General features: G+C 35.9%; 1 protein-coding gene across 1 annotated transcript in view; it reads left to right on the forward strand.

Annotated features, from left to right (window-relative positions):
• The first annotated feature begins 406 nt into the window (after positions 1-406).
• LOC150097872 (ras-related and estrogen-regulated growth inhibitor) overlaps positions 407-24,285 on the forward strand; it is a 52,382-nt gene continuing 28,503 nt past the window's right edge. Inside the window, exons 1-2 of the mRNA XM_090406404.1 lie at positions 407-1,200; positions 2,496-2,552. Coding sequence (XP_090262530.1) covers positions 1,104-1,200; positions 2,496-2,552 — 154 coding nt within the window. The 5' untranslated portion in view covers positions 407-1,103. The remainder of the gene's footprint in view (positions 1,201-2,495; positions 2,553-24,285) is intronic.

Consider the following 24,285-nt stretch of genomic DNA (forward strand, 5'->3'; position numbering starts at 1 on the left):
CCAGAATGAAAGTATTGTATTTCCATAAGTATGCGGAAGACAAAATGAATCGAACATTTTGCGAACTTCACCTTAAAATGACATAGAATAGGCCCGAATTAATAAAGCAAGGAAACTGTAGGACTTTTATTCTATCTAGCAGTAAATAAATAATCTAATATACGGTAATATCCAATGACCACAACAAATAAAAATATTCCTATTTTAAGCCAATAAATTTATAAGAAGAAAATCAAATCAAATCTTATTTGATTTGATTTGTTTTCGAAGATCAAATCATTTCTCATGATTTGATCTTCCAAAAGAATGATGAAAAACCATTCTTTTTGAAGATCATCAAAAGATTATCAGAAAATCAAATCTTAGAAAGCACCCAGCAAATAAATAATGCAGCACAAATCATCAGAACCACATCCCATAATTTTAATTGTCATTAACAAAGGATTACCCTAACATACTAAGATGTGCATAGGAAACATCATAATATTCCTTCCTTTCTTCCCAACAGCCACTCACGAATAAGCTTTCCTGTTTTACTGCCCCAAAAAATAACAGACTCGAGATACAGCACCACATAGTAAATTACTCCATTGAAAAACAAAATGCAGGAGGTGCAAAATGCATCATCTTGTATTCCGACAGTCTTTATTTTTCTTGGTGATATTCTTTGTTAAATGAAGCGTTTCTGGTTGAACCCTCCGAAAGAATTAAAACCGTAAGCTGACTCACAGTGAGAGAGAAGGAGTGAGGTCCTTTTTATAGAGACTGCATGCTTTCTAGCGATGATATTGACACTGTACCTGTTGGTTTCCGTAGCAACTTCGGAGGCGACCATTCCGGCGAAACGACGAAGCTCGAGATGCAGCAGATGACGTACTCCCTTAGCGGAACAACAGCAGCACAAGTGTATTCGCGGTGCAAATGACGAACCTATCACGCTGAGTGGAAAATTAGCATATATCGCATTCTCAAGTTAAAATTCATTTCCGTTAATATGATGATGTAAGCAGCCTCTGGCACAATCACAAGCATGTAGTGAAGCTTTTCTGTGTGCTCTTTCTGCGCTCGCATGTTATTCAGTGTTCTGGCTGAGGACTGTCGTCATGACCAGTAACGCTATTCGCAGCATCAGACGCAAGAAATCATCGTTGTCGGAAGTGAAAATTGCTGTTTTAGGAGCACCGGGAGTGGGCAAAAGCGGTAAGTATTGAAAATACACCCAATTTCCTCAAGAATGATATTGTGATGTACTGATTGATAAAGTGTAATTGCATCAATTGGCGCAAGGAGAAAACATTATCTTTTTTTTCGTAGGAATTTATCGAAATTTATTTTCATAAATGGATGTAGTGAGATAATATATTGGATAACGAAAAAACAGGCATTGGTGGTAATTCCTAATAAGTAAATAAAATTATAATGATGATATTACCTAGTGATAGCACCATGACTTTGATGTATATAAAACGAAGCACATTTTGGACAAAGAGACGTCGATTTTACAATCATCATCAAATTCCTAATACGCATCCTCAAGGGGTGTAGGTATAATAACAGTATTACATAACAACTTCCTATCGATAATTTTCCTCCAAATTACTCTGTTATTTTTTCGAGAATCTGATGATGCTCTCAGATCCTATATTTCCGTTTTTCTAATACACATCTGACTGCATCTAGATCTTGGTTTTTCCGCTGAGTTTTTTCCTACCATCCTAGCAAAAACCCTTCTCTTGCTAACGTTTCCTCTCCCATTCTGTTTCAGCAATTATATCACTTAAAATTAGCTGTACTCACAGATTCCTGGATGCTAATCATTTCAAATTCCTTCCTAATATCTTCGTGTTTAATATGATCTACCATTGATGATATTTTGTACTTCGTTGTAAAATATTTATAATGTGTCTTATCAAAATTATTTATTATACCTGTAAAAAGTTAGTGGCGAGGTTTTCAATTAGTCCTGAAGTGTCTAGAAAATGAATTATTCGGTCAAACAGGAAGAGGATATCTGCATCTGAACTGTAACGCGTTCGTTAAGCGTTCCAAAACAAATATTTCATATGTGCCAATACCAAACTGATAGACAATTTTATTCGCCAGTGTGAGACCACCACTGTTTATTGGAGACTTGAGTGGCTGAAAAAAAAAGTCATTTTGGTCTATAGAGCAAGGTTTCCAAATTACCTAACCCTTAGTCCACGTCCACCCAAGGTACTAATGCATTATGGGCTTATCAAAAAAAAAAAAAAATCATGTTTACTTAAAACAGTAGCTTTTACTTCATATCAAGGCGACCGCGTCCAGTGACATGTTTTTTTTTTGTTTGAAGGAATTATGAAAATTCTAATTCAAGGAATAAAAAAATAGAATCCTTATTAAGTGTGAATGATGAATAATAAATAGTTAAAGTGTGAATATGTAGTCTGAATTTTTATATTTAACTGTCTGCTGTCCTTATGTTTCTTACTTAGTAGATTTTCTTTTGTTTGCAGCACTGACAGTTCGATTTTTGACCAAACGCTATATTGGAGAGTACGATCATCAAACCGGTGAGTATTAATAAGTATAAAGCTAATTTTAGGAATAAAATTTTGAAGTACATTTGGATTTCCTAAAAAAGTATCCATCGTTTTTTTTTTTAAATATTACTCCGATAATTTGCCAAATGAAATTAATTATCATGAGAAAAAACTGTATGCGTTATTGTGAATTTTCTGAATTTCTTTTCCTTTATTGGGGGAATAAAAGGCATTATAGGATTTATTTATATTTTTAAATTAAAATTTACTGTGTTTCCCCTTTTTTCCAATAAAGCAACGAAGACTGTTCGTATGTTAGAAAGTTAACAGCAAAAATCCTTTCTTAACAAGCATGTTGAAGTCTGAGAAGCAGGGAGAGAGAAACACCTTTGAAAATATTTTTTCAGGGTCAGTTTAAGACATTGACGAACTAGTACAGAAACTTTAGTCAATTAATTAGTATGATTATTACTAATGGGCTTCATAAACCAACAACTAGTCTGTAAGTTAATTAGTATCAATCCGATGAGGATTAACGAAACTAGCAGTTCAGAATATTGTGATAAACTTTGGAAGAGTCTGGTATTAGATCAGTTAACACGAATCCTTGTTTTATAGTTGGATGAAAACCTCCTATTCTAAGCGATAAGAAAAATTAAATGTAATATAAGTACACTTCATAAAATATCCATACTTTCTTCTATGGTTTAAAGCTGTGAAAACTATGGCGTTAACAACGTTAATCCCAATATTATGGTATCAAAATTCAGTCTCAAAATTCTGTATTTTAATTAATCTTTCTACTTTTTTCTAATCTTTCCAATCTTCATTTTTCTAATTTTTTACAATTCTTCCTATCCCCTATAAACATACGTACTCTCTTAATATCTTTCTATTTAATCCCTAATTTATCTAATTGTGATTCTCGTTTGGCATCTTTTGGTCTTTAAACCTTCATGTTTTGCGTTATGTTAAACAAATTGTAGAACATTACGCAAATAATTCTTTATTCCGAACATGACTCTGTAATCTCTACAGTAAAACTTTAGCTCTCATGAAATGAGAGTTAAAGTTTTACTCTCTGGACAGTAAGTTTTACTCTCTAGATAGAGAGTTTTACTCTCTAGACATTGGACCTCTCTTTCTCATCCGCTAAACAGAGAAAGAGGGGTCCAATGTTTAGCATAGCACAGATATCTTCAGATATAAGAGCTGGAATAGGAAAATTGAACCATGCCATAGGTAAGGAAATTATGACGATCTGGTAAATGCTTAATTCTCAAATGGGACTGTTGTTACATTATAGGTTGGGGAGCTCAAATACCCACGCATCTCGGTATCAAATACATACAACAGACAAGCCACTGTCTCCAGCATTAGCGCATTGCATGGTATTTTGAAATATTCCTGCTTGCCGTGTATTGTTTAGCGTTATCTTAATACGCAAGTACGAGGACCCAGAACGAGCGTATTAAGCCATAGTTACGAATGAGTGATCTGTGGATTCTTTTTATTAAAAGGGTTGCAAATAAAACCTTCATATTTGGGGTCATTACAAGAGACAAGATAGTTTTGTCCTAGATGACTGAATGAGACTTATCAAAAGTATGTGTCCAGAGATTACATATTTTCTGTTTACCATTTGTCATGTCACTACAGCGCTTTTTTTCCAAGTATTTCTGGTAACCCAGCTGGCTAAAATATAGGATTTTGCAACCACATGTAATTTTATTATTGCAAAGCATTTGTACCAAGGGTGATGAATCTTCAGTGAATGTAGCCACGATGTTATGGACTTTATAGCTTTATATGTCACTTTGATGTAATCCTTCAGATGTATTGGAAGACCTTTCTTACATGTAAGATGGAAAACTAACAGAAGATCTTTCTTTTTCTATCTATACTTCACTGTAACCATTGGAAAGGAAAGCATCTTTTAAGTGAAGAAATTCGGCGTTCAAATACTGGGGCTCTTGTACAATGAATTCAACCGCATTTTATTAGTTCTAAAACATTCTGACAAAATTAGTCAAAATGTCTAATGTTTGAGGTTAATTATGGCGAAACCTATCATGTAAGTATCTTTCAATGTTCGTAAGCTTTCTCTAGATGTCCAAGTTCATTTGGTTTCCAGATCCAATGATGATATAATGCTCATGTGTCTGAACAAAAGAGATCAGACAATCCAATGGTGGTCCCTGAAACTGCGTATGTTTTTTTAGTTCCCTAACTAAGTCTGCCGAGTTTTTATGAAAGAGTTCTTTATTCTCCCCCCACCCCTGAAATGGTTTCAAAACACTATCTGGTAAGTCACAAATAAAAAGGATCCCTAACGAGGCTTTATATTTAATTTTTTCAGGTGGTTCACCTCGGCTTATTGAGAAATGAATAATATCGCAAACGTTGCGCCAGTAGAGTCAAGAAATGTTTCTTTTCAGAAATATCAGTGCCTCCGTAGCGCAGTCGAACCTTGTAACATTTACTCTTCGGTTCCAAGTGCGTCCAGATTTGCACGCAGTAGTCCTGGTGTGGCCTTATTAAAGCCTTATATAGGGGAACAATAACCTGTCTATCCCTGCTTCTTAGTGTATCCGTAAACAATCACAGTTCAGTTTCCTGCAGTTCAGCTCCATCAATATAGCACACACAGCCCGTGATCTCCTCCCAAATTGCATCACCTTACACTTGGTCACATTAAACTGGCACCCATATATTTGCCTTTGTCCATACTATTAATCTATTTAAGTCTTGCTGCAAGATCTCTCATCGCCTTCAAAGGCTGTTAAAATGGATCGTGATATTCGTTTGCTAGTCTCTTACTTTAATCAGTAAATGGAATGACCATGAAATCTTGGCATGTTGTTGCAGTTCTATTATATATTCTTTGAAAAAGTAACTTTTTCTAAATTGATTTCTAATATCCCATTTCCAGAACATCCATCCAGTTTTCTGTAATTAAGAGCGGAGAATGTGATTACCAGGAAATGTGCTAACTCAAATTCTAATTATTTAAGAATTTTTGTTTATCATAAACTTTGAAAATACCACCACCCGGTCTCAATACTTTCACTAGCAATTGCCCTTTCAAACCAAAATTTCCACACAAAACTACCATCACAAAGTTACCAATGTCGCAACTCAGGCAATCCTGTGTTACAAATACTTTTAAAAAGTATTTGCTGTATTCTTGTTTAATCTTTAATCTAAGTGCAAGCAAACAAAATTTGCGCGTGAATTAACTTCGCGAGTAGGCTACTCGTGTATAGAGGTTGACTTCGCATCAATGCCTAAGTATCTCATAACGCAAAGCAAGCTTCCTTTCGTATGTGTATATTGCAAATCGGCTCTACTGATGAGTGCAGTTACTACCAGATCGGTTTCGATCTGGTAGTAACCCTTCCCATAATGCAAAACAATATGCACGTCAGAAATTATATGTGCTCTGCATTATGGGATAGGGAGGCAATTGATATGATGTTATGCGATGTGAACAGCTTCTACGAGGGTAGTCTGAAAAGTTCTTGACATAACAATGAAAAAACGAATTTATAATTTCAAACTTATTTTTTATTTTTAAATATAATCTCCCTTAAGACTAATACATTTATTCCAGCGATGCTCCAGCGCCATTATCTCGTCCCTGTAGTGGTTCTCAGTAAGATCTGCAAAATATCCCTCTACAGCTGCAATCACCTCTTGATTCGAAGAAAAAAGCTGACAAGCGAGGAAGAGTTTAAGTTTTGGTAAGAGTTAGAAGTTAGAGGGATTCAAGTCTGGACAGTGTTGCCAATTTAGCTCCTTTGGAGCTAGATTTAGCTCTTTTTTTTCTTCCCTAGCTCCAAACATTTTAATCTAGCACCTAGCTCCAAATCTAGCTCGTTCAAAACTAGTTTCAGCTCCTTTTAGTCGTTTTTATAAGTTACTGTTAAAGAAATTGTTTTAAAGGTTTTCCAGATGTTCGCATTTGATAAGAGATTGTATTGTATGTTTGCTGCGAGCATCGTACACGTTTCAAACGCATGATGACGTCAGTCAGCACGTAGCTCAACAGTCTGCCATTTTTTCGCCTTAAAGTTGAGAGCACCGCTACAAGTTAATCTTTGCGCAATGTTCTGGTTGGTAGTTGCGATAGCGAGTGGGAAGTTTTCAAAGACTGGTCGTAATTGGTTGCAGTAAAGAGTTGTATACCCTTCTTCAAAAATGAGCAAACAGAAAAATAAAGCTTACAAGCAAAAATTTAGAAGGGAGTGGTTGCAAATGGGAATGCTTAGTAAATGGTTGTGTGAAGTTCCTGGTGACGCTACAAAAGACCACTGTAAGTTTTGCAGATGTGATATAGCTGCTAAATATGGCCAGCTTGTAAAGCATAGCGAAACTAAGAAACATCTTGCTGCAGTTCCATATAAGGCTGCTCCTATTACAAATTTGCTTGTGAAAAATCTGATGAGACTGAGAACTTTGAAGGTAGGTTAGCATTATTTTTTTGTTGTCACCCATCATTCAACAGTTGCGATCATCCAGTAGATCTTTGCAAAAATATCATTCCAGACAGTCAGATTATGTCAAAGGTAAAAATGCACCGAACTAAGTGCTTTGCAATTGTAAAGAATATTCTAAGTGAGCATTTTGAAGACGATCTAATTGCGGACATTGGCGATGAAAAATTCAGCTTGCTAATAGACGAATCGAATTAGATTTTAGGAATGGCTATAATATAATTTTAGGAATAAGATTTTAGGAATGGCTATAGTTTCCTGCTATAATAAATCATTTATTATAGCAGGAAATTCAACAAAATTATGCATACATTTCTGAGTATGGTGGTTCTAGAAAAGTGTGACGCTAGTGGTATTGTGGCTGCACTGAAAAAAAGAGCTCTTGACCAAGAAATTGGACATTAAAAATCTAATTGCAATTGGTACAGACAATACCAGTGTTATGGTTGGTGTCAATAATGGCGTTTATGAACAACTGAAGGCATATATTCCCTCCTTAATTTTAATTAGATGTGTATGCCATTCATTACAACTGGCAATGTCTCACACTTGTGCAGAATCTCTCCCACGAAAATAAGAATTTTTAGTTGCCGAAATGTATAAGAGGTTTTCACATTCTTCTTCAAGACAAGCAGCATAGAAAAACTGCTGTATCAAACTATCAACGAAAATGATGCTCCTCCGAAAATTGTAAGCAATTGTGCAACAAGGTGGCTCTCCATTGAACCTGCAGTAGACAGAATTCTCAGCCAGTGGTTGGAATTAAAACTCACTTCGAAGTCGTGAGTGTGACTGAGAAATGTTACAAAGCTCATATTTTGTGGGAGATGTACAAAGATGGAAGGAATCTGTTGTACTTTTTTATTTTTGCATCCTGTTCTAGTCCGAGTTCAGCAAGTTAACAAAATTTTCGAATCTAACAGTGCGGATAAGATGAGATTATTTGAAGATCTTTCTCGTTTGATTCGCTCTATTTCTAATATGTTAGTGCTACCATCATCCACAGTCGACCCTTTAGAGTCAGATTGATGACTATTTGGATTCCAATCCAAATTTTGGTTACAGATTTGAAAGAAAAAGTTCAGAGTTGATGATACAAAAGAAAATAACACAAAATAATGAGCAAAATCTTCGAAGTAGAGCAAGACAGTTTCTTCTTGATCTCTTCAAACACCTTAAGCAAAGTTGCCTGAAAACTTGAATATTTTAAGAATGATGTCTTCTTTTTCTGTTGACAATACCCTAAAACATATAAAAGAACCTGTTACTCCCATCTTAGAAATATGCTAAAAACAGAAAAAGATGTTGCAGCTGCTGAATACCAGTACAATACTATCCACTTAAATAAATGGACAAATATTGAAAACACTGAGCTATTCTGAACTGAAGTACGAGAATATAAAGATGCATCTGGAATGAATCCATTTAAAGAAATTTCTCAGTGTGCAATAAATTTATTAATACTGTTAAATTTTAATGCGGAAATTGAGCGAATTTTTAGTTCCATGAATGTAATTAAAACTAAATTAAGAAACAAGATGGAATTGCCAATTCTGACAGCTATGTTGTTAGTCAAGTATGGTTTCAGGCATAACAACAAGTGCTGTACAGACGATCGTTTACCAGCATCTACACTGAGGAAAATTGTAACGATGGCCACATATAATAAAGCTGAAAATCTAAGTGAAAAGTGGGTGAATTAAGCGCAGATGGAAGATGTATTTTACCACTTATATGCAAGTATCACTTCAACTTGAATAAAGTAAGTAGCTTAAAAGTGTCAGCTACTACGTTTAAAATTTCAGCTTCAAATTTTTAATTTTTAACTCCTTTTTAGCTCTTTTTTTTAAGATTTAGCTGTTTTTAGTAATTTTCATTTGGCAACACTAAATGGGGGGAATAGGATGGATGTTCCAACAATTCATAGTGCAGATCCCTTAATTTTCCCATTGCCAAAACACCTTTGTAGGTAGGCGCATTGTCCTGATGAAAGACGATTTTCTTCTTCTGCAAACCACGTCTTTTCTCACGAATGTTTTTCGTCTAGTCTGATTAAAAGATCCGAATCATATTCTCCAGTTATTGTTTTACCGTTTTCAAGATAATTAATAAACAAAATGCCATTAGCAACCCAAAACACCGATGCCATGACCTTTCCTGCTGATGGAACCGACCTTGTCTTCTTTGGCGCTGAACAACCGGCTTCTGTCCACTGTTTTGACTGCTGTTTGGATTCTGGTGTGTAACAGTGAATCCATGTCTCATCCATAGTAATAAATCGACGCACAAAATCTGATTTATTCTTGTTAATACGCTCCAAGCACTGTTCACATATTTTCATGCGAGTGCGTTTTTTTGATCTGCTGTGAGCAAGCTCACAATCCATCTTGCGCAAACCTTTTTCATTTGCAATTCTTCATGCAAAATATATCCTGCACGTTCTTTTGAAATGCCTATGGTCTCAGCAATTTCACGCACTTTGATTCTCTGGTTCATCCAATACCATATCGTGCACTTGATCAGTGATTTCTGGTGTTGTTATACTTTTTGGACGTCCTTCACATGGATCATCTTCAAGACTGTACGGCCACGTTTAAACTCGGCAGCCCATTTTTTAATTGTCGAAAATGAAGGAGAAGAGTGCCCATAAACTTTTATGAAATTCGAATGAATTTCTTTTGGCTTTAAACCTTCTTTTACAAAGAATTTTATAACCGCACGATACTCAATTTTATTCAGTTCATGGGATACAGACAAAAGTTGCTTCAGACAGCTGTAGAAAACTGTAGAATGACTTGCAATTTCATATGGTTGCTTATGACAGATGTATCAACTTAGAAAAAAAAAATCTTGCCGATAGGGTTAAAATCTATGGTCGAGACCGAGAACTTTTCAGACCACCCTGGTATATACAAATAGTAAAGATACTTTGTTTGCTTACCCTTGAATAAACGATTAATAAGAATATGTCTTGGCAAGTGCAATGTACTTTGTAACCAAGTGAAAGAACTATCTACTAATACTTTTTATTGAAAGTGAACCTTACTTAGGGCCGCACTTACACTTTCCGAGACGGGCGGAGCCCAAGGCACTAGAGTGCTCCGGTCCCCTCTTTCATTGTTTGGGGCCCTTAAATTGGCCATAATTTTCGGGACCCCAACTAGAGCCTCGTGCGTCTGTGCATAAGTACGGCCCTGGCTGAAGTAATTCATATTTCTAGAGTATATAAGCTTTTATAATCCACAGTGATTATCTTTGCAAATTATTCGATCAGAATGCACTGGAATGATGGAGTGTGAACTTTCTACTGTCTATCAAATTGCCAATTTTCTGTCTATGATTTTTTCTTAATATTATTAAATACTGTATCTCAGCACTATCTTCATAATGCTTCAATTTTATACAACTTCGGAATTTGTAGTGTTTTATGAAGTTTGATTGTGTCATTTAATATATTGCCTTCGTTAGTTGTATTCCTAAAATAATGATGTTCAAGGAAGTGATAACTTTCCAGTGTTTGCTATTGACAAATAAAAAAAACAAACAAAAAAAATAGAAATAAATCAAAGACAGCTTGAGATAATGAGTTCATACAAGTATCTAGCACAAATCATTACAAGCAACCATAAATTTGATAAAAAATCTCAGCTAGAATAATAGCAGGATGGAAAGTTTTTAATCATTATAGAGAAAGATTTAATAGCAATTACTAAACTAAACATCCAAAAGGCTTCAGTTCGGCAATGCAAATTTACATAAACAAAGTGGATATTAGATCCAGCATTATTTCAAAGCCAAATGTAGAAACTATAAAAGTTTCGTTAGGTAAGTTGACCAGAGAGCTTACGAAACTTTCATAGTTTCTACATCGGCTTTGAAATAATGCTGGATCTAATATCCACTTTTTTTATGGGATTTAACAGCAATTTTTAGTAAACTGCCTAAAAAGAAAGATCCATGATATGGTGAACTCCCAACAATGACCTATGAAACCCGAAGATCGACTAAAAAAAACTGTAAACAATACAAAGAAGCATGAAAATTTTTGGAATAACCTAGTTAAAGAATAATAATAAAGAATAATAAAAGAATAAAAAGAATAATACTTGAGTAAAGAAGGAAAAAATTGTAACGGACATTGCATCAGTAATAAAAGGCAACAAATAGCACTGAGCAGGACGTGATGAGAATGCTTACAATAGATGGACAAAAAGAACAGAGTAGATACCAAGAAATGGCTATTGAAAACCAGGCTGACCAGCAGTCAAAGGGGCAATGAGATATACAGAGCTCAACAAATCCCTTGCCAAGCAAAAAACTTTACCCACTCAAAACCCAATTTTTTTTACGATATATCCTAATAAGTCAGTAGAAGTTTGATAAATTGATCAGCGGTGCTGAATCTGTGTTTTTAAGGTTAAAAGATTTCGTTTAAGAAGGTTATTTTTTATTAACTAAAAATATTCTCTTTTGTTCAGTCTGCAGCTACTCACCGCAGGCGAGTGGGCGAACATACTTGTCGAGCCCTGGGGAGACTTAATGGACACTGTGGTGTGAGGAACAAACAGCCATGGCTCCCACCTTATAAAGATAGAACCTCCTTTCACTGAGAGAACAGCCACAATCCTACGGAGCATACTTTCCACAAGCGTACGATAGCGATCAATGAGAATTTTGGACCATTCTTCTTGTAGGCATGTAATGAGGTCCTGGAATGTACTGGGAGGACGTCCCTTGACCTCACCCGACGCTCCAGTTCATTCCACAGGTGTTCGGTAGGATTGAGATCAGATTTCTGTGAAAGCCAGTGCGTTTTTAGTCGATGTGTTTTAGTCGATGTTCGAAACTCTGCATTCAAAGTGTAGACCGACGAAAGGCGGTTTTTAAATATCATCCTTCGTAGCACTCTGCTGTGACGTTCGGTAAGTGTGGTGGGTCGTCCACTGCGGGTAGCACTTGCAGTTGACTCCCTGCACTTCCATCTCGGTATGGTATCATTGACTGTTGAACTGGAATGGCCCAATTTGTCAACAATGTGCCGAACAGAAAGGCCTGCAACATGGCATCCTATCACAACGCCCCCTCTTTCAAACTCTGTCAGTTCCCTTCTTGCAGCCATTTCACCCGGACACAGTTGCATTAACTTGGGAACATCATATTCATCCATTTTATACCGTTTACGTGACTCGTTACATTACACGATGCACACTGCCCATTGGGGTGTCCGTTGAATTCTTTCCAAGCAGTGTATATCACTCCCACACATGAGAGAAAGCAATGCTTATAGCAAATAAATGCCGTATGTGGACTGGAGTAAAAAAGCAATGTGTTAGTAAATGGTTGATATTCCTGTTCAAAAGCTGGAGGTATTGTAGTCCTAGAGAAATACTCCCTGGGAAAGGTTGTTTTGTAGATGGAATGAAAGATGAATTGGAGTACCTGATTCGGTGAGTTAGCAGTTCGACTGTAAAAGGATGTTAGACTGCTTGCTCCTATTCCTGCAGGTTGAGCATATTGGGGGGGGGGGGAGCATAATGTCAGTTCAACTAACATGGAAATAAGCCCATGGAAATATCTAAAGAAGACACACAATTCGGAAACTGACAGTTTGTTAAACAGTGAATGAAAAAAGTGTATGAGAGAGGGATATCTATCAACTGAACCCTCTACTAACTGCGTCAAGAATTTTTGGGTGCACTACCCGAAATGTGAGACTAGCATTCCAAGGTCAGGCGAACTTGAGCTGTACGGAGTAAGCTATTGGTCGCTTATGTATATGAGAAAACCCTCACTCTCCACCATTACACGTAATGAATGATGTGAGAGAAAAAGTCATGGATTAGCAATGCATTTACCCAGATCATTGTTCAAAAAATTTAAATTAGTATGATTCTTTGGAGTTACGTTTTCAATAGCGTTCCTTTTCAGTAAGCTATTTCGTACACTAACATTATTCCTCAAGTCCTTAAAGCATATCGTAACTCTGTCGCTAGGATGCCACGATTTTGGCCTTTGATTGGAGACTCCCAGTTTGAGTCTCTAGTAAGAAAAAATAATCCATAGCTTTTTAATCGAAGGTTTACTTTCCGGAACTTTTTACCCCCCCCCCCCAAAAAAAAAAAGAAAACCAGCCAGAGTCTTGTTACTTGATATATTCGCCTCATAGCTTTAGACGCGTATATGCAAACAACGCAACTCAGCTCTTAAATTTCACATTCTTTAGCAATTTTGCACAAGAACTAATTCTTATTCAGTTCACTTTATTTTGTTACTCTCCTCCTATCCACCCCCCCCCTCTCCCTATTGTTACAGTGACCCTATTTTTTTGGAGAAAATAAAGGACATATCAGAAATTGTTTCATAATAAAAAAACAGGTTGTGTTTATTTGTTTCACTAAAACTAAAAAGCTTCATAACATTTATTATAAAATGGAAGCATATACATAGCGTTTTAAACAATTTATATTACTTTAAAAATTTAATTTTGATACTTTCCACAACGTTTTTTAATTAGGCTGACCATACGTACCGTTTTGAACGGGACAGTACCGTTTTTTTTTCATATTTCCTGGCCGTCCCGTCGTTTATATAAAAATGTAAATTTTGTCCCATTTTTAATAATTACGAACGTTTTATCACCATACCAATTGATATTGAATGTTTTACAGTAAAAGTAAACAAATACTTCAATATGTACACAGTCAGAGTTGAAGAACTGAAAAATGTTTGTGACTATGCAAGAAACAATTACCATAAATTGTTAGAGCATGGAAATACAAGATTCTTGTTCTTGGGTCCATCAATTGACAGAATTTTAAGCATGTTTGATGGGCTTCGTTCTTATTTTCTTTCTCAAGAAAATGCCCTGTTATGTTGCGAAAAGTGTTTGAAGATCCCTGTTTGAAACTGTGGTTGTCATTTGCAAGAGATCAAGTGTCTACGTTCCAGACATGCATTAGCTTAATTGAAAAAGATAATATTTCAGCTTCAGAAGTAGCCATGAACATTGAAAATCTTGTCAACAGGGTCCAGAAAAAGGGAAGTGTTTGTAAGATGTCAAAAAAACAACTGAAAATGTTAGATTCAGGAGAAATGAATGAGGCTAAGTTTTTTTGAGGCATTTCAGAATTTCTATGAAACAAGCTTGGAATATGTCAACAAGTGGAAGTGCAGTTTAGGAAATGAGAAGTTCAAGTGGGTGTTACTAAGGAGGACACCTGAATGTAAAGAAATACAGTAAAGCCTGAACGAGGAACTCATCACACGCACAGAAACGGAAGAAACTCGTGTATTCAATCTGTGGACCTCATGAAATCTATAATTGTAAAGCAGTCGTATATATGGGATAAAGAAAACATTCCTGTATCTGATAGATGGCTACAGATGTTTTTCTGAAATGAGCGAAAAATACCTAGACTTTCAGGGCTTTTGTAATAGTGTAGAATTTATTCTTTGTCTTCCAGGAAGTACAGCACCTGTTGAGAGAATATTTTCTGTTATGCACAGTATGTGGTCAAAGGAGAAATCTAGATTATGTTGAGACAATGAGAGCTATGTTAGTTGTATGACAAAATTGTGTCATGGGTGTGAGAAGTTTCATTTGGTATAAATTCATGTTTTCAATGTTTCAATTTTTAATTGTTTCTTTCACTTGAAAATACTGGTCAGTGGGGGCATTAGATCCAGGGAGACATAAGCAAAATTCAATAATTTTTAAAATGTTTTTAAAAACTACGTGTTTATCTGTGAAATATTTAAACATTTCAACCCATCTGCGTTGGCAGGACTCATCATTTTATCGCCATTCTTCGATCTTTTCACCGGCGATATAACTTTTAATACACGAAACTTCATCAAATAGTTCGCAGTCATTTATATTTATGTTCCAGTGACTGGAAATGAGCAAAATGCTTTCCTCGATCTTCGCCCACAGAGGGATTTCTCGTAGTAGGACCTATTCAAATACTTCCATTTCCATGAAAATAATCAATGCAGGTTTGGTAAAATTTATAAATTGCACCTTTAAATATGTTGATATCAATATTCAATTTCATGGCCATTTTAGAAAAAATAAATAAATCTAAAGGACAGAGCAGTGAAATAAAGGACTGTCCTCTTAAATATAAGACGTATGGTCCTTTATTTAAGAGGACAGTCCTATTGTATACCTATCCCACCTTTAACTGTCATTCCCTTCTTTCTTAAAGAGATTATTCATAGCCCTACAACAACACATTCTGCGTTTATTGAATTTACTGATTGTGTAGCACATCCGGATATCATCAAGGAACAACATTCTGAAGCCAAAAGGTTCAAATGAATCAACAGAGTTTCATACAAATGGCAGTCCAATGGCAGAAATGAGTGCGTGAGTGACTTGTGGCTGTAGCTGAAATAACCAGTGGATGACGATATTAACACGTTTGTCTAAATATTATATGAACATTTCTATTTTTGGTTTTTTACATACGATGTGCGGTAACAAACTACATAATAGAGAGAGAAAGAGAGAAAGAATACGGAAGAGGAGGAAAAGAGCGCTGAAAAAGGATTATGCGTTCGATCATTCATTAGCTGATTCTTAAATGGGTGGCTACAGCTAATACAAGCAACATATTACTCGAAAACATCGGGTTCAACATGTACGAGTTGAAGAGAGTTTGAATCCCACTGCGGCATTTTTTTCATTTTTAAAATTTTTTCCTTCTTTTGTAAGGCGCCGTGGTTTAGTTGATTATAGCGGCTGTCTGGTAAACAGGAGATCTTACGTTCGATTATCACCGATGCCTGCTGGTATTGTTTCTGCTAATTTTTTGTATGAGGAGGAGGTACTAAAGCTGTTGCACAAACTGAATAAGGATTCTGCAATAGGAACTGATGGGATATCAGCGAGGATGCTAAAATAGTGCTCAGCTGAAGCGGCTATTCCTTTGACCACGCTATATAATTTGAGTCTCAGAGCAGGGAAGATTCTCCAGGAGTGGAAAGAATGCATAGTAATCCCATCACACAAGGGTAAAGAAAAGACTGATTGTATTCAACTATTGACCTATCGGTATCTCTACAGTGGGTAAAGATTTTGGAAAAGTTGTTAGGATCCCATACAGAGGTTTCAGAGCATTTCGTCCAATTATTTAGTCGAATACAAATCTCGTCCAATCCCTTGATTTTGTCTATTACTTTTCTCGTCCAGTAGGACATTTCGTCCAATCTTATTCGTCCAATCCTATTTGTCCAATTCTTCATATTAGTCCAAGGAATTATAAGTAACTTGTGATCATTAAGAATAGTCAGTTGACACACGCAAGCCAATATGCATGGTCCACCCTCACATGTTTGGTTACGTTAGGTTAGTTAGTTGACGCATAGGCTAGTCAGGTTAGTCATGGTACAGTAGTAGGTTAGTCAGTTGACACAGCTGGCAATAATAGTCACTTGACACAAAAGAGAAGGGCGCAAGGCAATATGCATGGTCCACCCTCACACGTTTGGTTAGGTTAGTTAGTAGACACATTGATTAGTCAGGTTAGTCAATTGACACAGGTGACAATAATAGTCAGTTGACATCGGTGGGACAAATTGAGATTGGACGAAATGTCCGACTGAACGAATGTTCCCTTGGACAAAGTTATAAAAGGACAAAAAATCTTGGACCATCTGCCTTCAAATCCATACAGAAGGTCATGTTTTAGCAACTTGCTCACATTTTATAATGATGTTACCACTGAACTAGACAAGGAGAATGGATACACCACGATATTCTAGGATTTTGCTAAGGCTTTTGACAGAATACAGCATGGAAGATTGTTGCATAAACTGGAGAATATGGGGTTTGGATTATAAAATATTAGCATGGATAAGAGGATGGCTGACTGACATATTAAAAAGTAGTATATGGGGGAAGCGAGTCTGCTAGATTTAAGGTAACTAGTAGTGTGCCATAAAGGTCGGTCCTTTATCCATTGTTGTTCAATCTGTACATTAATGAAACTGGGAAGGATTTGACATGCGACATATAGCTATTTGAAGATTATGCTAACATAGCTATGGTAATCAGGTATTCAACTGATATGCAGTACAGGAAAATCTCGCTTAACGTGATTAATTAATTCATCAATTAATGCGCGCTAAGCGAAATCGCGCTAAGCGAATACAATAAACAGTAGGAATAATTATACACCAAGTTAGCTAAATTTGGAAAAAGAATTACAGTATAAGCTATATTAGAGGATAAAATCATCGAAGCTAATAAAAATCAGTTGCTTACATTTTTTTTAATGTCTAAACATTTGATTGAGCTACGGTTTTTTTTTTTTACAAAAAAAAAAAGAAAAAGATAAAGATGTTTGAATCGTGCTCGACCATCTTGTTATGCAGTTTCTGCTAGTTGGCGATCACTTTATCAGGAATTCGGCGGACTTCGAAGCTTCGTTCCATATCAGGATCAGCATCAAACAAACAAACTTTCCTTAGCATGCTCAGTGTGATTGAAAACCAGCTCAAGTTCTTTTGCAGTTGGCTTCTTAGTCGTAACATTCTCTTCTTGTTCGCACTCCTTTTCTTCATATGCACGCTGTTCTTCTAGTAGAAGGATATCATTCTCGCTTAACTGTTCTGAATGGGATTCGAGCACGTTTCTCACATCCTCATTATCCAGTTCATTAAATCCAAGCTCTTTTCCAATTGTGCTGATTTCTTCAATAATGTTAGATCTTGAATTTTGCGCACGATAAATTAACATAGGCTTGAGTTTAAAGTCGCCTTCTGCATTAACTCCTAATAAAAGCGTAAGATGATCTTTAGATAATTTGTATCCTGGTTGAGATGCTTCGGTTTTAGCTAGGAAAGTTTTTGTTGGCATACGCTTTTAGAAGAGAACCAATAATAACCCTCCTGAATTATGCTTTGCAATCCTTCAGGAAACTTCACAGAGAACCTTCGGAGAGAGAGAGAGAGAGTTAGAATGACACTTGAGGGCGCAACAAACGGATCCGCCTTCACTACAAGAACTAACTGCAATTCTTGGGAAGGAAAGATCCAAAATATTAGTATAAACTTATCAACCTTTATTTCTAAATCTATCCAACAGAATGATATCTGTAACCGAGGCTAATAGTGTGCTGAGGTTCGTTAAAATTGAAAAGTTCATGAAACCATCACAAATCCCAATATTTTTTGCAACACTGTGTGTGTGTGTGTGTGTGTGTGTGTGTGTGTGTGTGTGTGTGTGTGTGTGTGTGTGTGTGTGTGTGTGCGTGCGCGCGCTATTATTATTATTGGTTATTGGCATTAGCGAGACATGGCTAACAGAAGATGATATAGTTAGTAGGATAGAATGTGAAGGGTATTAGTGTGTTCAGAAAAGACAGAGAGAAAAGAATGGGGAGATGAGTGTTGATGATGATAGCTGATGAACTGCAACAAAAGAGAAGAGATATTCAACTTCAGGATAGTGAAAATAGCAAATTTGAGGCTATCTGGTGTGAGATTGAGGTCATCAGAACAAAATTTACAGTTAGGTGCTGCTGTAGACCAGGCGACGAAATAGATGATGGAGACAGTATGCATAGGCAAATAGACTCAATGAGTGGATGACAGTAATTATTATGGGGGATTTCAACTATGGTAACATTGATTGGAGGGAGGAGAGGACAAATGGGAGGAAGGAAATGAGTTTTATGCAGTTACTAAGGGATAACTATCTGAGCCAGCATGTCATCGAATATACTACGGGTTCAAGAGTGCCTGCCCTGGTAACTGCAACTGAGAAATTGACTATTATATATATGATCATTAGGTACATTGACTCGGTGGTTATATATGTTCATCTTTTTTTTTTTTTTGACTGACCGAAAACGAGAAAATAGATAACAAGTTAATTTAATAGAGCACACAAATCTTTAGCGTCTCCTCTCCTCTTTCCCGCTCCCTAAAGATCCGTAATTTCAATTACAGTGTCGTTGTTCAATTTTAATGAAATGGAAGTTAAGTTCGAATATGGAATATGGTTTTTAATCAGCTTCTAAATTCCCAATCTCGCTTTAAGCCATTCATAATTGCAATTTTTCATTCTAAACAACATTAGCAGTACAGTTATAGAAGGCGTGACAAAGAGAAAAGAAATACATTAACTGTCTATGTGTTAAAACAGGCTAATAAAGATAAACCCAATGGTTACTGCAAGGTCAAGGCAAAAATACAGGCAGTTAGCTGCCTTTGTCTGCTGCTGCTGAGCAAGTGCACTGCCGTATAGTAACAAATCGATTCGCGTATTCTGATCGCTCTCTATGGTGAGTGAGCTCCTAGTGTGTGCTAAACCTTTGAGAGTGCAGTACAGTTAACTACATATGTTCAAAGCTATTATGAGATCATCAGTCTTGACTACAATATTTGGATATAGTACGAAATTGTTTACTAAGACTTCTGTGATCTGATTAGGAAATCGCCACTAGTTTCTGTTTCCGAGTATTTGCCAGTTTGATATTGTTATGCGCATGTCTCCCTGAGCATCTCTGAAAGAATAAAACATCATTTATCTGCTTTGTATCTATTTTGGATATATGCAAATTTAATAGACACAAATAAATAAATTTAAAATTTGAAATTTTAATATTTAATAAAACTTTCTAGAAGCTTACCGAACCTCATAGATAACTATATTATGTTCAGTAATTGATGTTAATTAATGTACTAAACTTACATTAAAATTGTATCAATTCGTGCTTTTTATATCATCCATATTGTTATTATCCTTCCCTATAGAAAGCAGTGGTTTACCATTAAATATTTTAAATTCTAAATTAAACTAAAATTTGCAAATATTTATAGTCAATATGAAAACTATAATTTTAAAACCAAAATCTAAAAAAAAAAAAAATAATAATAATAATAAACAAAATGTTTATTTATTAACTAAAAAATCATTTAATTTTACTTTTGGTGGGGGGGGGTAGAGTGGTAGAGATAGAGAGAGAGAGAGAGAGAGAGAGAGGCAGCATTAATCATTTTTGAGTGTCCTTTAACCCTGCGGAGGTCGCACTCGAAAAAATTGCAGCGTAGGTCGCGTGTATCTGAGAGATACATTCATTACTAGTATGTGCTAAAATGCCATAAAACTTAAAGAAAAAACACTGCAAATATAATATATGATGGTTTATTTATTTTCAGTTACAATCTAGGAATTATTGAACAAAGAATTAACCTAACCTAACCTAACCATACTATACTGACATCGGAGGTCAAGGTATCCCTCAGATACAATCTACTATGAGCTATCACAGACCTTTATATAACACGTGTTAAACCAAAACTTATCTCATAAACAGTGTGGAATATCACTCGTAATATATGCATTCGCAGCTACTCATGACCTCCAAGCTATACACTGGATATGTTTAAGAATATTTATATAAACAATTTGCATGTATCTGTCAGATCAGCTGCGACCTCCGCAGGGTTAATCCAATCGTAGAAATCTTGCAACCCCACCCACAACTACCATATTTTCATATAACTTGGCATAATTTAAATATTCAAAGTTGTCTTATTTTGAATCGAAACTTACAGGACTCAGCAAAGTTTAGTAAATATCCCAAAGATTCAAATTTGTTCAAGATCAAGAGTGACGCTGTTACATGTTTGTAAAAAAGGAACCGATGAAGAAGGAGAGGGCTCTCCACAGCACAGGTGGAGCACAACCGTGACCTTCGGTTGGAAAGACTTGGATTTGAATCTCGTGCAGGAGGCGAGTAACATTTACAAAATAACATTCGTTTCAAATGAAAATGAGTTAGCTGGTAGCAACGAGGTGGAAGGCTTTTCCTTCTAGAAAAGACTAACACGTGCATATTGCATCCTTGTGAAGTGTACCTCAAATAACGCAGGGGTTTATATGTTGACAGGAGTGTTACAGCTAAGAGATATTACACCAGCTGAAAAGGCGAACTAAAAAACAAAACAAACGAAATCTCGACAGTAAGAAATGAATACTTGGTAAGAAATGAATGCTTTCAAAAAAAAAAAAAAAAATTGCTTCAATGAAATTCTTTAGGAGATATTATAAAGTTGAAAGGAGTGTACTTTTTATTTGTACTTCTTTTTATTTGTAAAAGAAAATATCAAAATGACAATTTTTCCCAAGGGAAGGACTTCTTTTATCTGTACATTTTTTTTTTTTTTTGTGAAAGAAAATATTAAAATAGCAATTCCCCATGGGAATGTTTCAAGTATTAGCACCCAAGGAGCAATTGAACAGAAGGTAAATCTTACTAGTGATAGAACTCGATCTTACTTGAATAGGATTTAGATCAATAACAATTTTTTTTTTCAATTTTTATGTTGCGTCCACTCACGAAAGATCATTTGCAAACCTATAGTACATTTTGTACCGTGGGTGGGCTAATGATATTTGTTTGCTATTTTTTAAATAAATTTTATATATTTTTGTGTATTTTTCAATTTTCACATAGTTCGGAAACCCTGATTTAGGGTGACCAAACACGGAACTTTTTTTTCAAGCCACTTTAGGTCTCCAATAAGCGGTGCGGTGGTCTCACACCGGGCGGTGGCATCATCTCTCACTAAAGACAATCACAAACATCCATGCGCACGGCGGGATTCAAATGCGCAGCCTGTTGGTTGGAGAGTGGGTAGACTAACCACTTGGCCAACCAGGCTGGCATATTGTAAAAACGAGTATGACACAGTATTCCTTGATGAAATCAAAGTACGTTACTTGTGAACATACTATGCAAACTTGAAAACAATGCCTTTATTGAAAGTGATAACTTCATAGAAGTGCTATCAATCAATGGAAATTTTAAGTATTAGAACTGTTAGAACTGTTTTGAACAATATAATCAGGCAAACAGAAGAGTAATTAGCATCATAAGAAGGTGTGCACACAGTATCAAATACAAAATTATTTGGAATGTAAAGGATAAGAATATGGAAAGATAACATGCACTACTTAGCTAGCCAATTAGAAAGCCCAACATCGTTTACTGCATCAATGTGTTTTAAAACTAAAATTAAATAATCTCAAGAAGGCCAATTTTATTCTTGAAGTCTTTACTGCTGCAGCCTACAAAAGTAAAAATCTACACTCAGCTTCGAGATCAGTAAAATTGAAGGAGTAAAACCCAACATCATCAAGAAAAGCCTTTGGTAACTGACAAGTGACAAAAATCACAGCTAGGATCAGGGGCCGCTCGTGCATAGGCACTGCGGAATTCAGCACCCCCAATTTTTCTCGATATATAAATATATTTATTAATTTATTTATATTTGCTTGTAATATTTAATTTTATCATCAGCAATCCTATACAATTCTCTTATTTTGTATAAAAAAATAACAAAAATCCATCTTATAGCATTTAGGAGGGCGTTAGTAGCACTGTGTTTACCACAGTGTCATATTGCTACGCGCGCAAGCATATGCACGTCATAGTGAGATGCGAGCTATTAGCGTAATGCGGCACTGTCCGTCGCGCAGTTCCACTGTTGTTTATATGTAGTTTGCGCCTGTAGTAAAGTGTTCGTAGTGTTTATCGTGTTTACCCCGTCTCTTTAAATATTTCGACATTACAATTAAAGACATAACATTTGTTATAGTTTTTATTTTAGAACATTATCGGGGTTATGATAATGGATTTTATTTTTAAGTAATTTTGAATTGTACCAAACTGTATAATTTTATCGATAATAAACAACATTTTTTCATATTTATTTTTTTTTCATTTTTTACCATAATTTTGATATTTTATCTAAACACGTATACACTGTACTTATAGTGTGTATGTATACTTCGAAAGTTGCAGCACCCCTACGATTTCAAGTCACGAGCCGCCACTGGCTAGGATTCAAACAATCATTAAGCGTCAGGCTAATATTCGCTAAAGAAGTTGTGGAAGGTAGAACAGTGGTTGTCTGGAACGTGCACATGTCTTCACAAAAGTGCATAAAATTATTAAAAGAAAGACTGAACATTCACTTTCGGTTGTAGGATATGTGACTGCAAAAACTGAGACCACAGAACTCTAAAGAGAACATTGAGATGGTATCGCCGTACAACACCATCAAATAGCTATCTTCGATTCCCCGGATATCAACTGATATTGACCAAGGAAATATTCAGTTGAGGTCGTTCCACATTTCAGACAACACTGGAAATAAACGGGTCGCAAAGATCGACATCGATATCATCTATATCTAAGTTCTTCACAGAGAACAACACAACTCGAAAAGACCATCTATAAGCAATCTCACCTTGGTTACACAAGATGAATAATACTTTGGAGTCTTTACTTCGGGAAGCATATTAATAGCAATGCTTTTTCAGATCACGGACACCCATTCTTTACAGTTCTCCGCTGATGATGCTACTTTCACGTCTATCCTATTTGCTACATTTGCCAACAGGTTGAGAAACAGTATATAAAGGCGATATAGCAATCCTGCAGGATTTATTTATTTCGTGTGCGAACTATAGAAAATGTAAGATCATACATATAAATGATTAAAAGTATACATTTAAAGAAACAGACATTAAAAGAACATGGATTAAAAGCATACATTAAGAGACAGAAATGCACTTGCATAAAATATTACACGAAAACATAAAATGTCAAATTTCACTCATTCAGTGATTAATATATTTTACAGCTGTTTCATTACACTGCATTAAATCCTCGGATACATATATTATTAATGTCTATTAGGCAGCATTGCAGAAGATGATCCATAGTTTGTGTTTCACCACATGAGCAGCTGTCATTGTCTGTGTAGCCCATCTGGCCATATTATGATTTGATCTGCCCATTCCGGAATGAAGTCTATTCAATGGCCTCCATCTTTGCCAGTCTAGATGTAAGCCGAATGGAAGAGATTCGTTTAAGTTCAGAGCTCTGGAGATTATTCTTGCCATATTGTTGACCTTGTGGCTTTTATGGAATCAACCAAGGGTTCCACTGAGTGAATAAAACTTTTCTTGAGTTTAGCCTCCTATTTACTGCAACATGTCCATACATAGGATGCTGTTCATCATTTATTATAATAATAATAATAATAATAATTATTATAACGGTGTCTCTATGGAGTCAAAAGACTCATCGCGGAAAACGCATTCACAACCACCCCTGGCAACGCATTCCACCCATTCACAACTCTCCAAGCAAAAAATCTAGTCCTAACACCCTTGTTAATCACACTCTTCCATAATCTCCAGGGATGGCCCCTCGCTTCGTTCTCTCCCTTCCTGAGAGAACGAG

The sequence above is a fragment of the Typopeltis vanoorti genome, chromosome 16 (assembly GCF_054136105.1).
Source record: "Typopeltis vanoorti isolate ZY-2024b chromosome 16, IOZ_Tvanoo_1.0, whole genome shotgun sequence".
NCBI classification, from domain to species: Eukaryota; Metazoa; Arthropoda; class Arachnida; order Uropygi; family Thelyphonidae; genus Typopeltis; species Typopeltis vanoorti.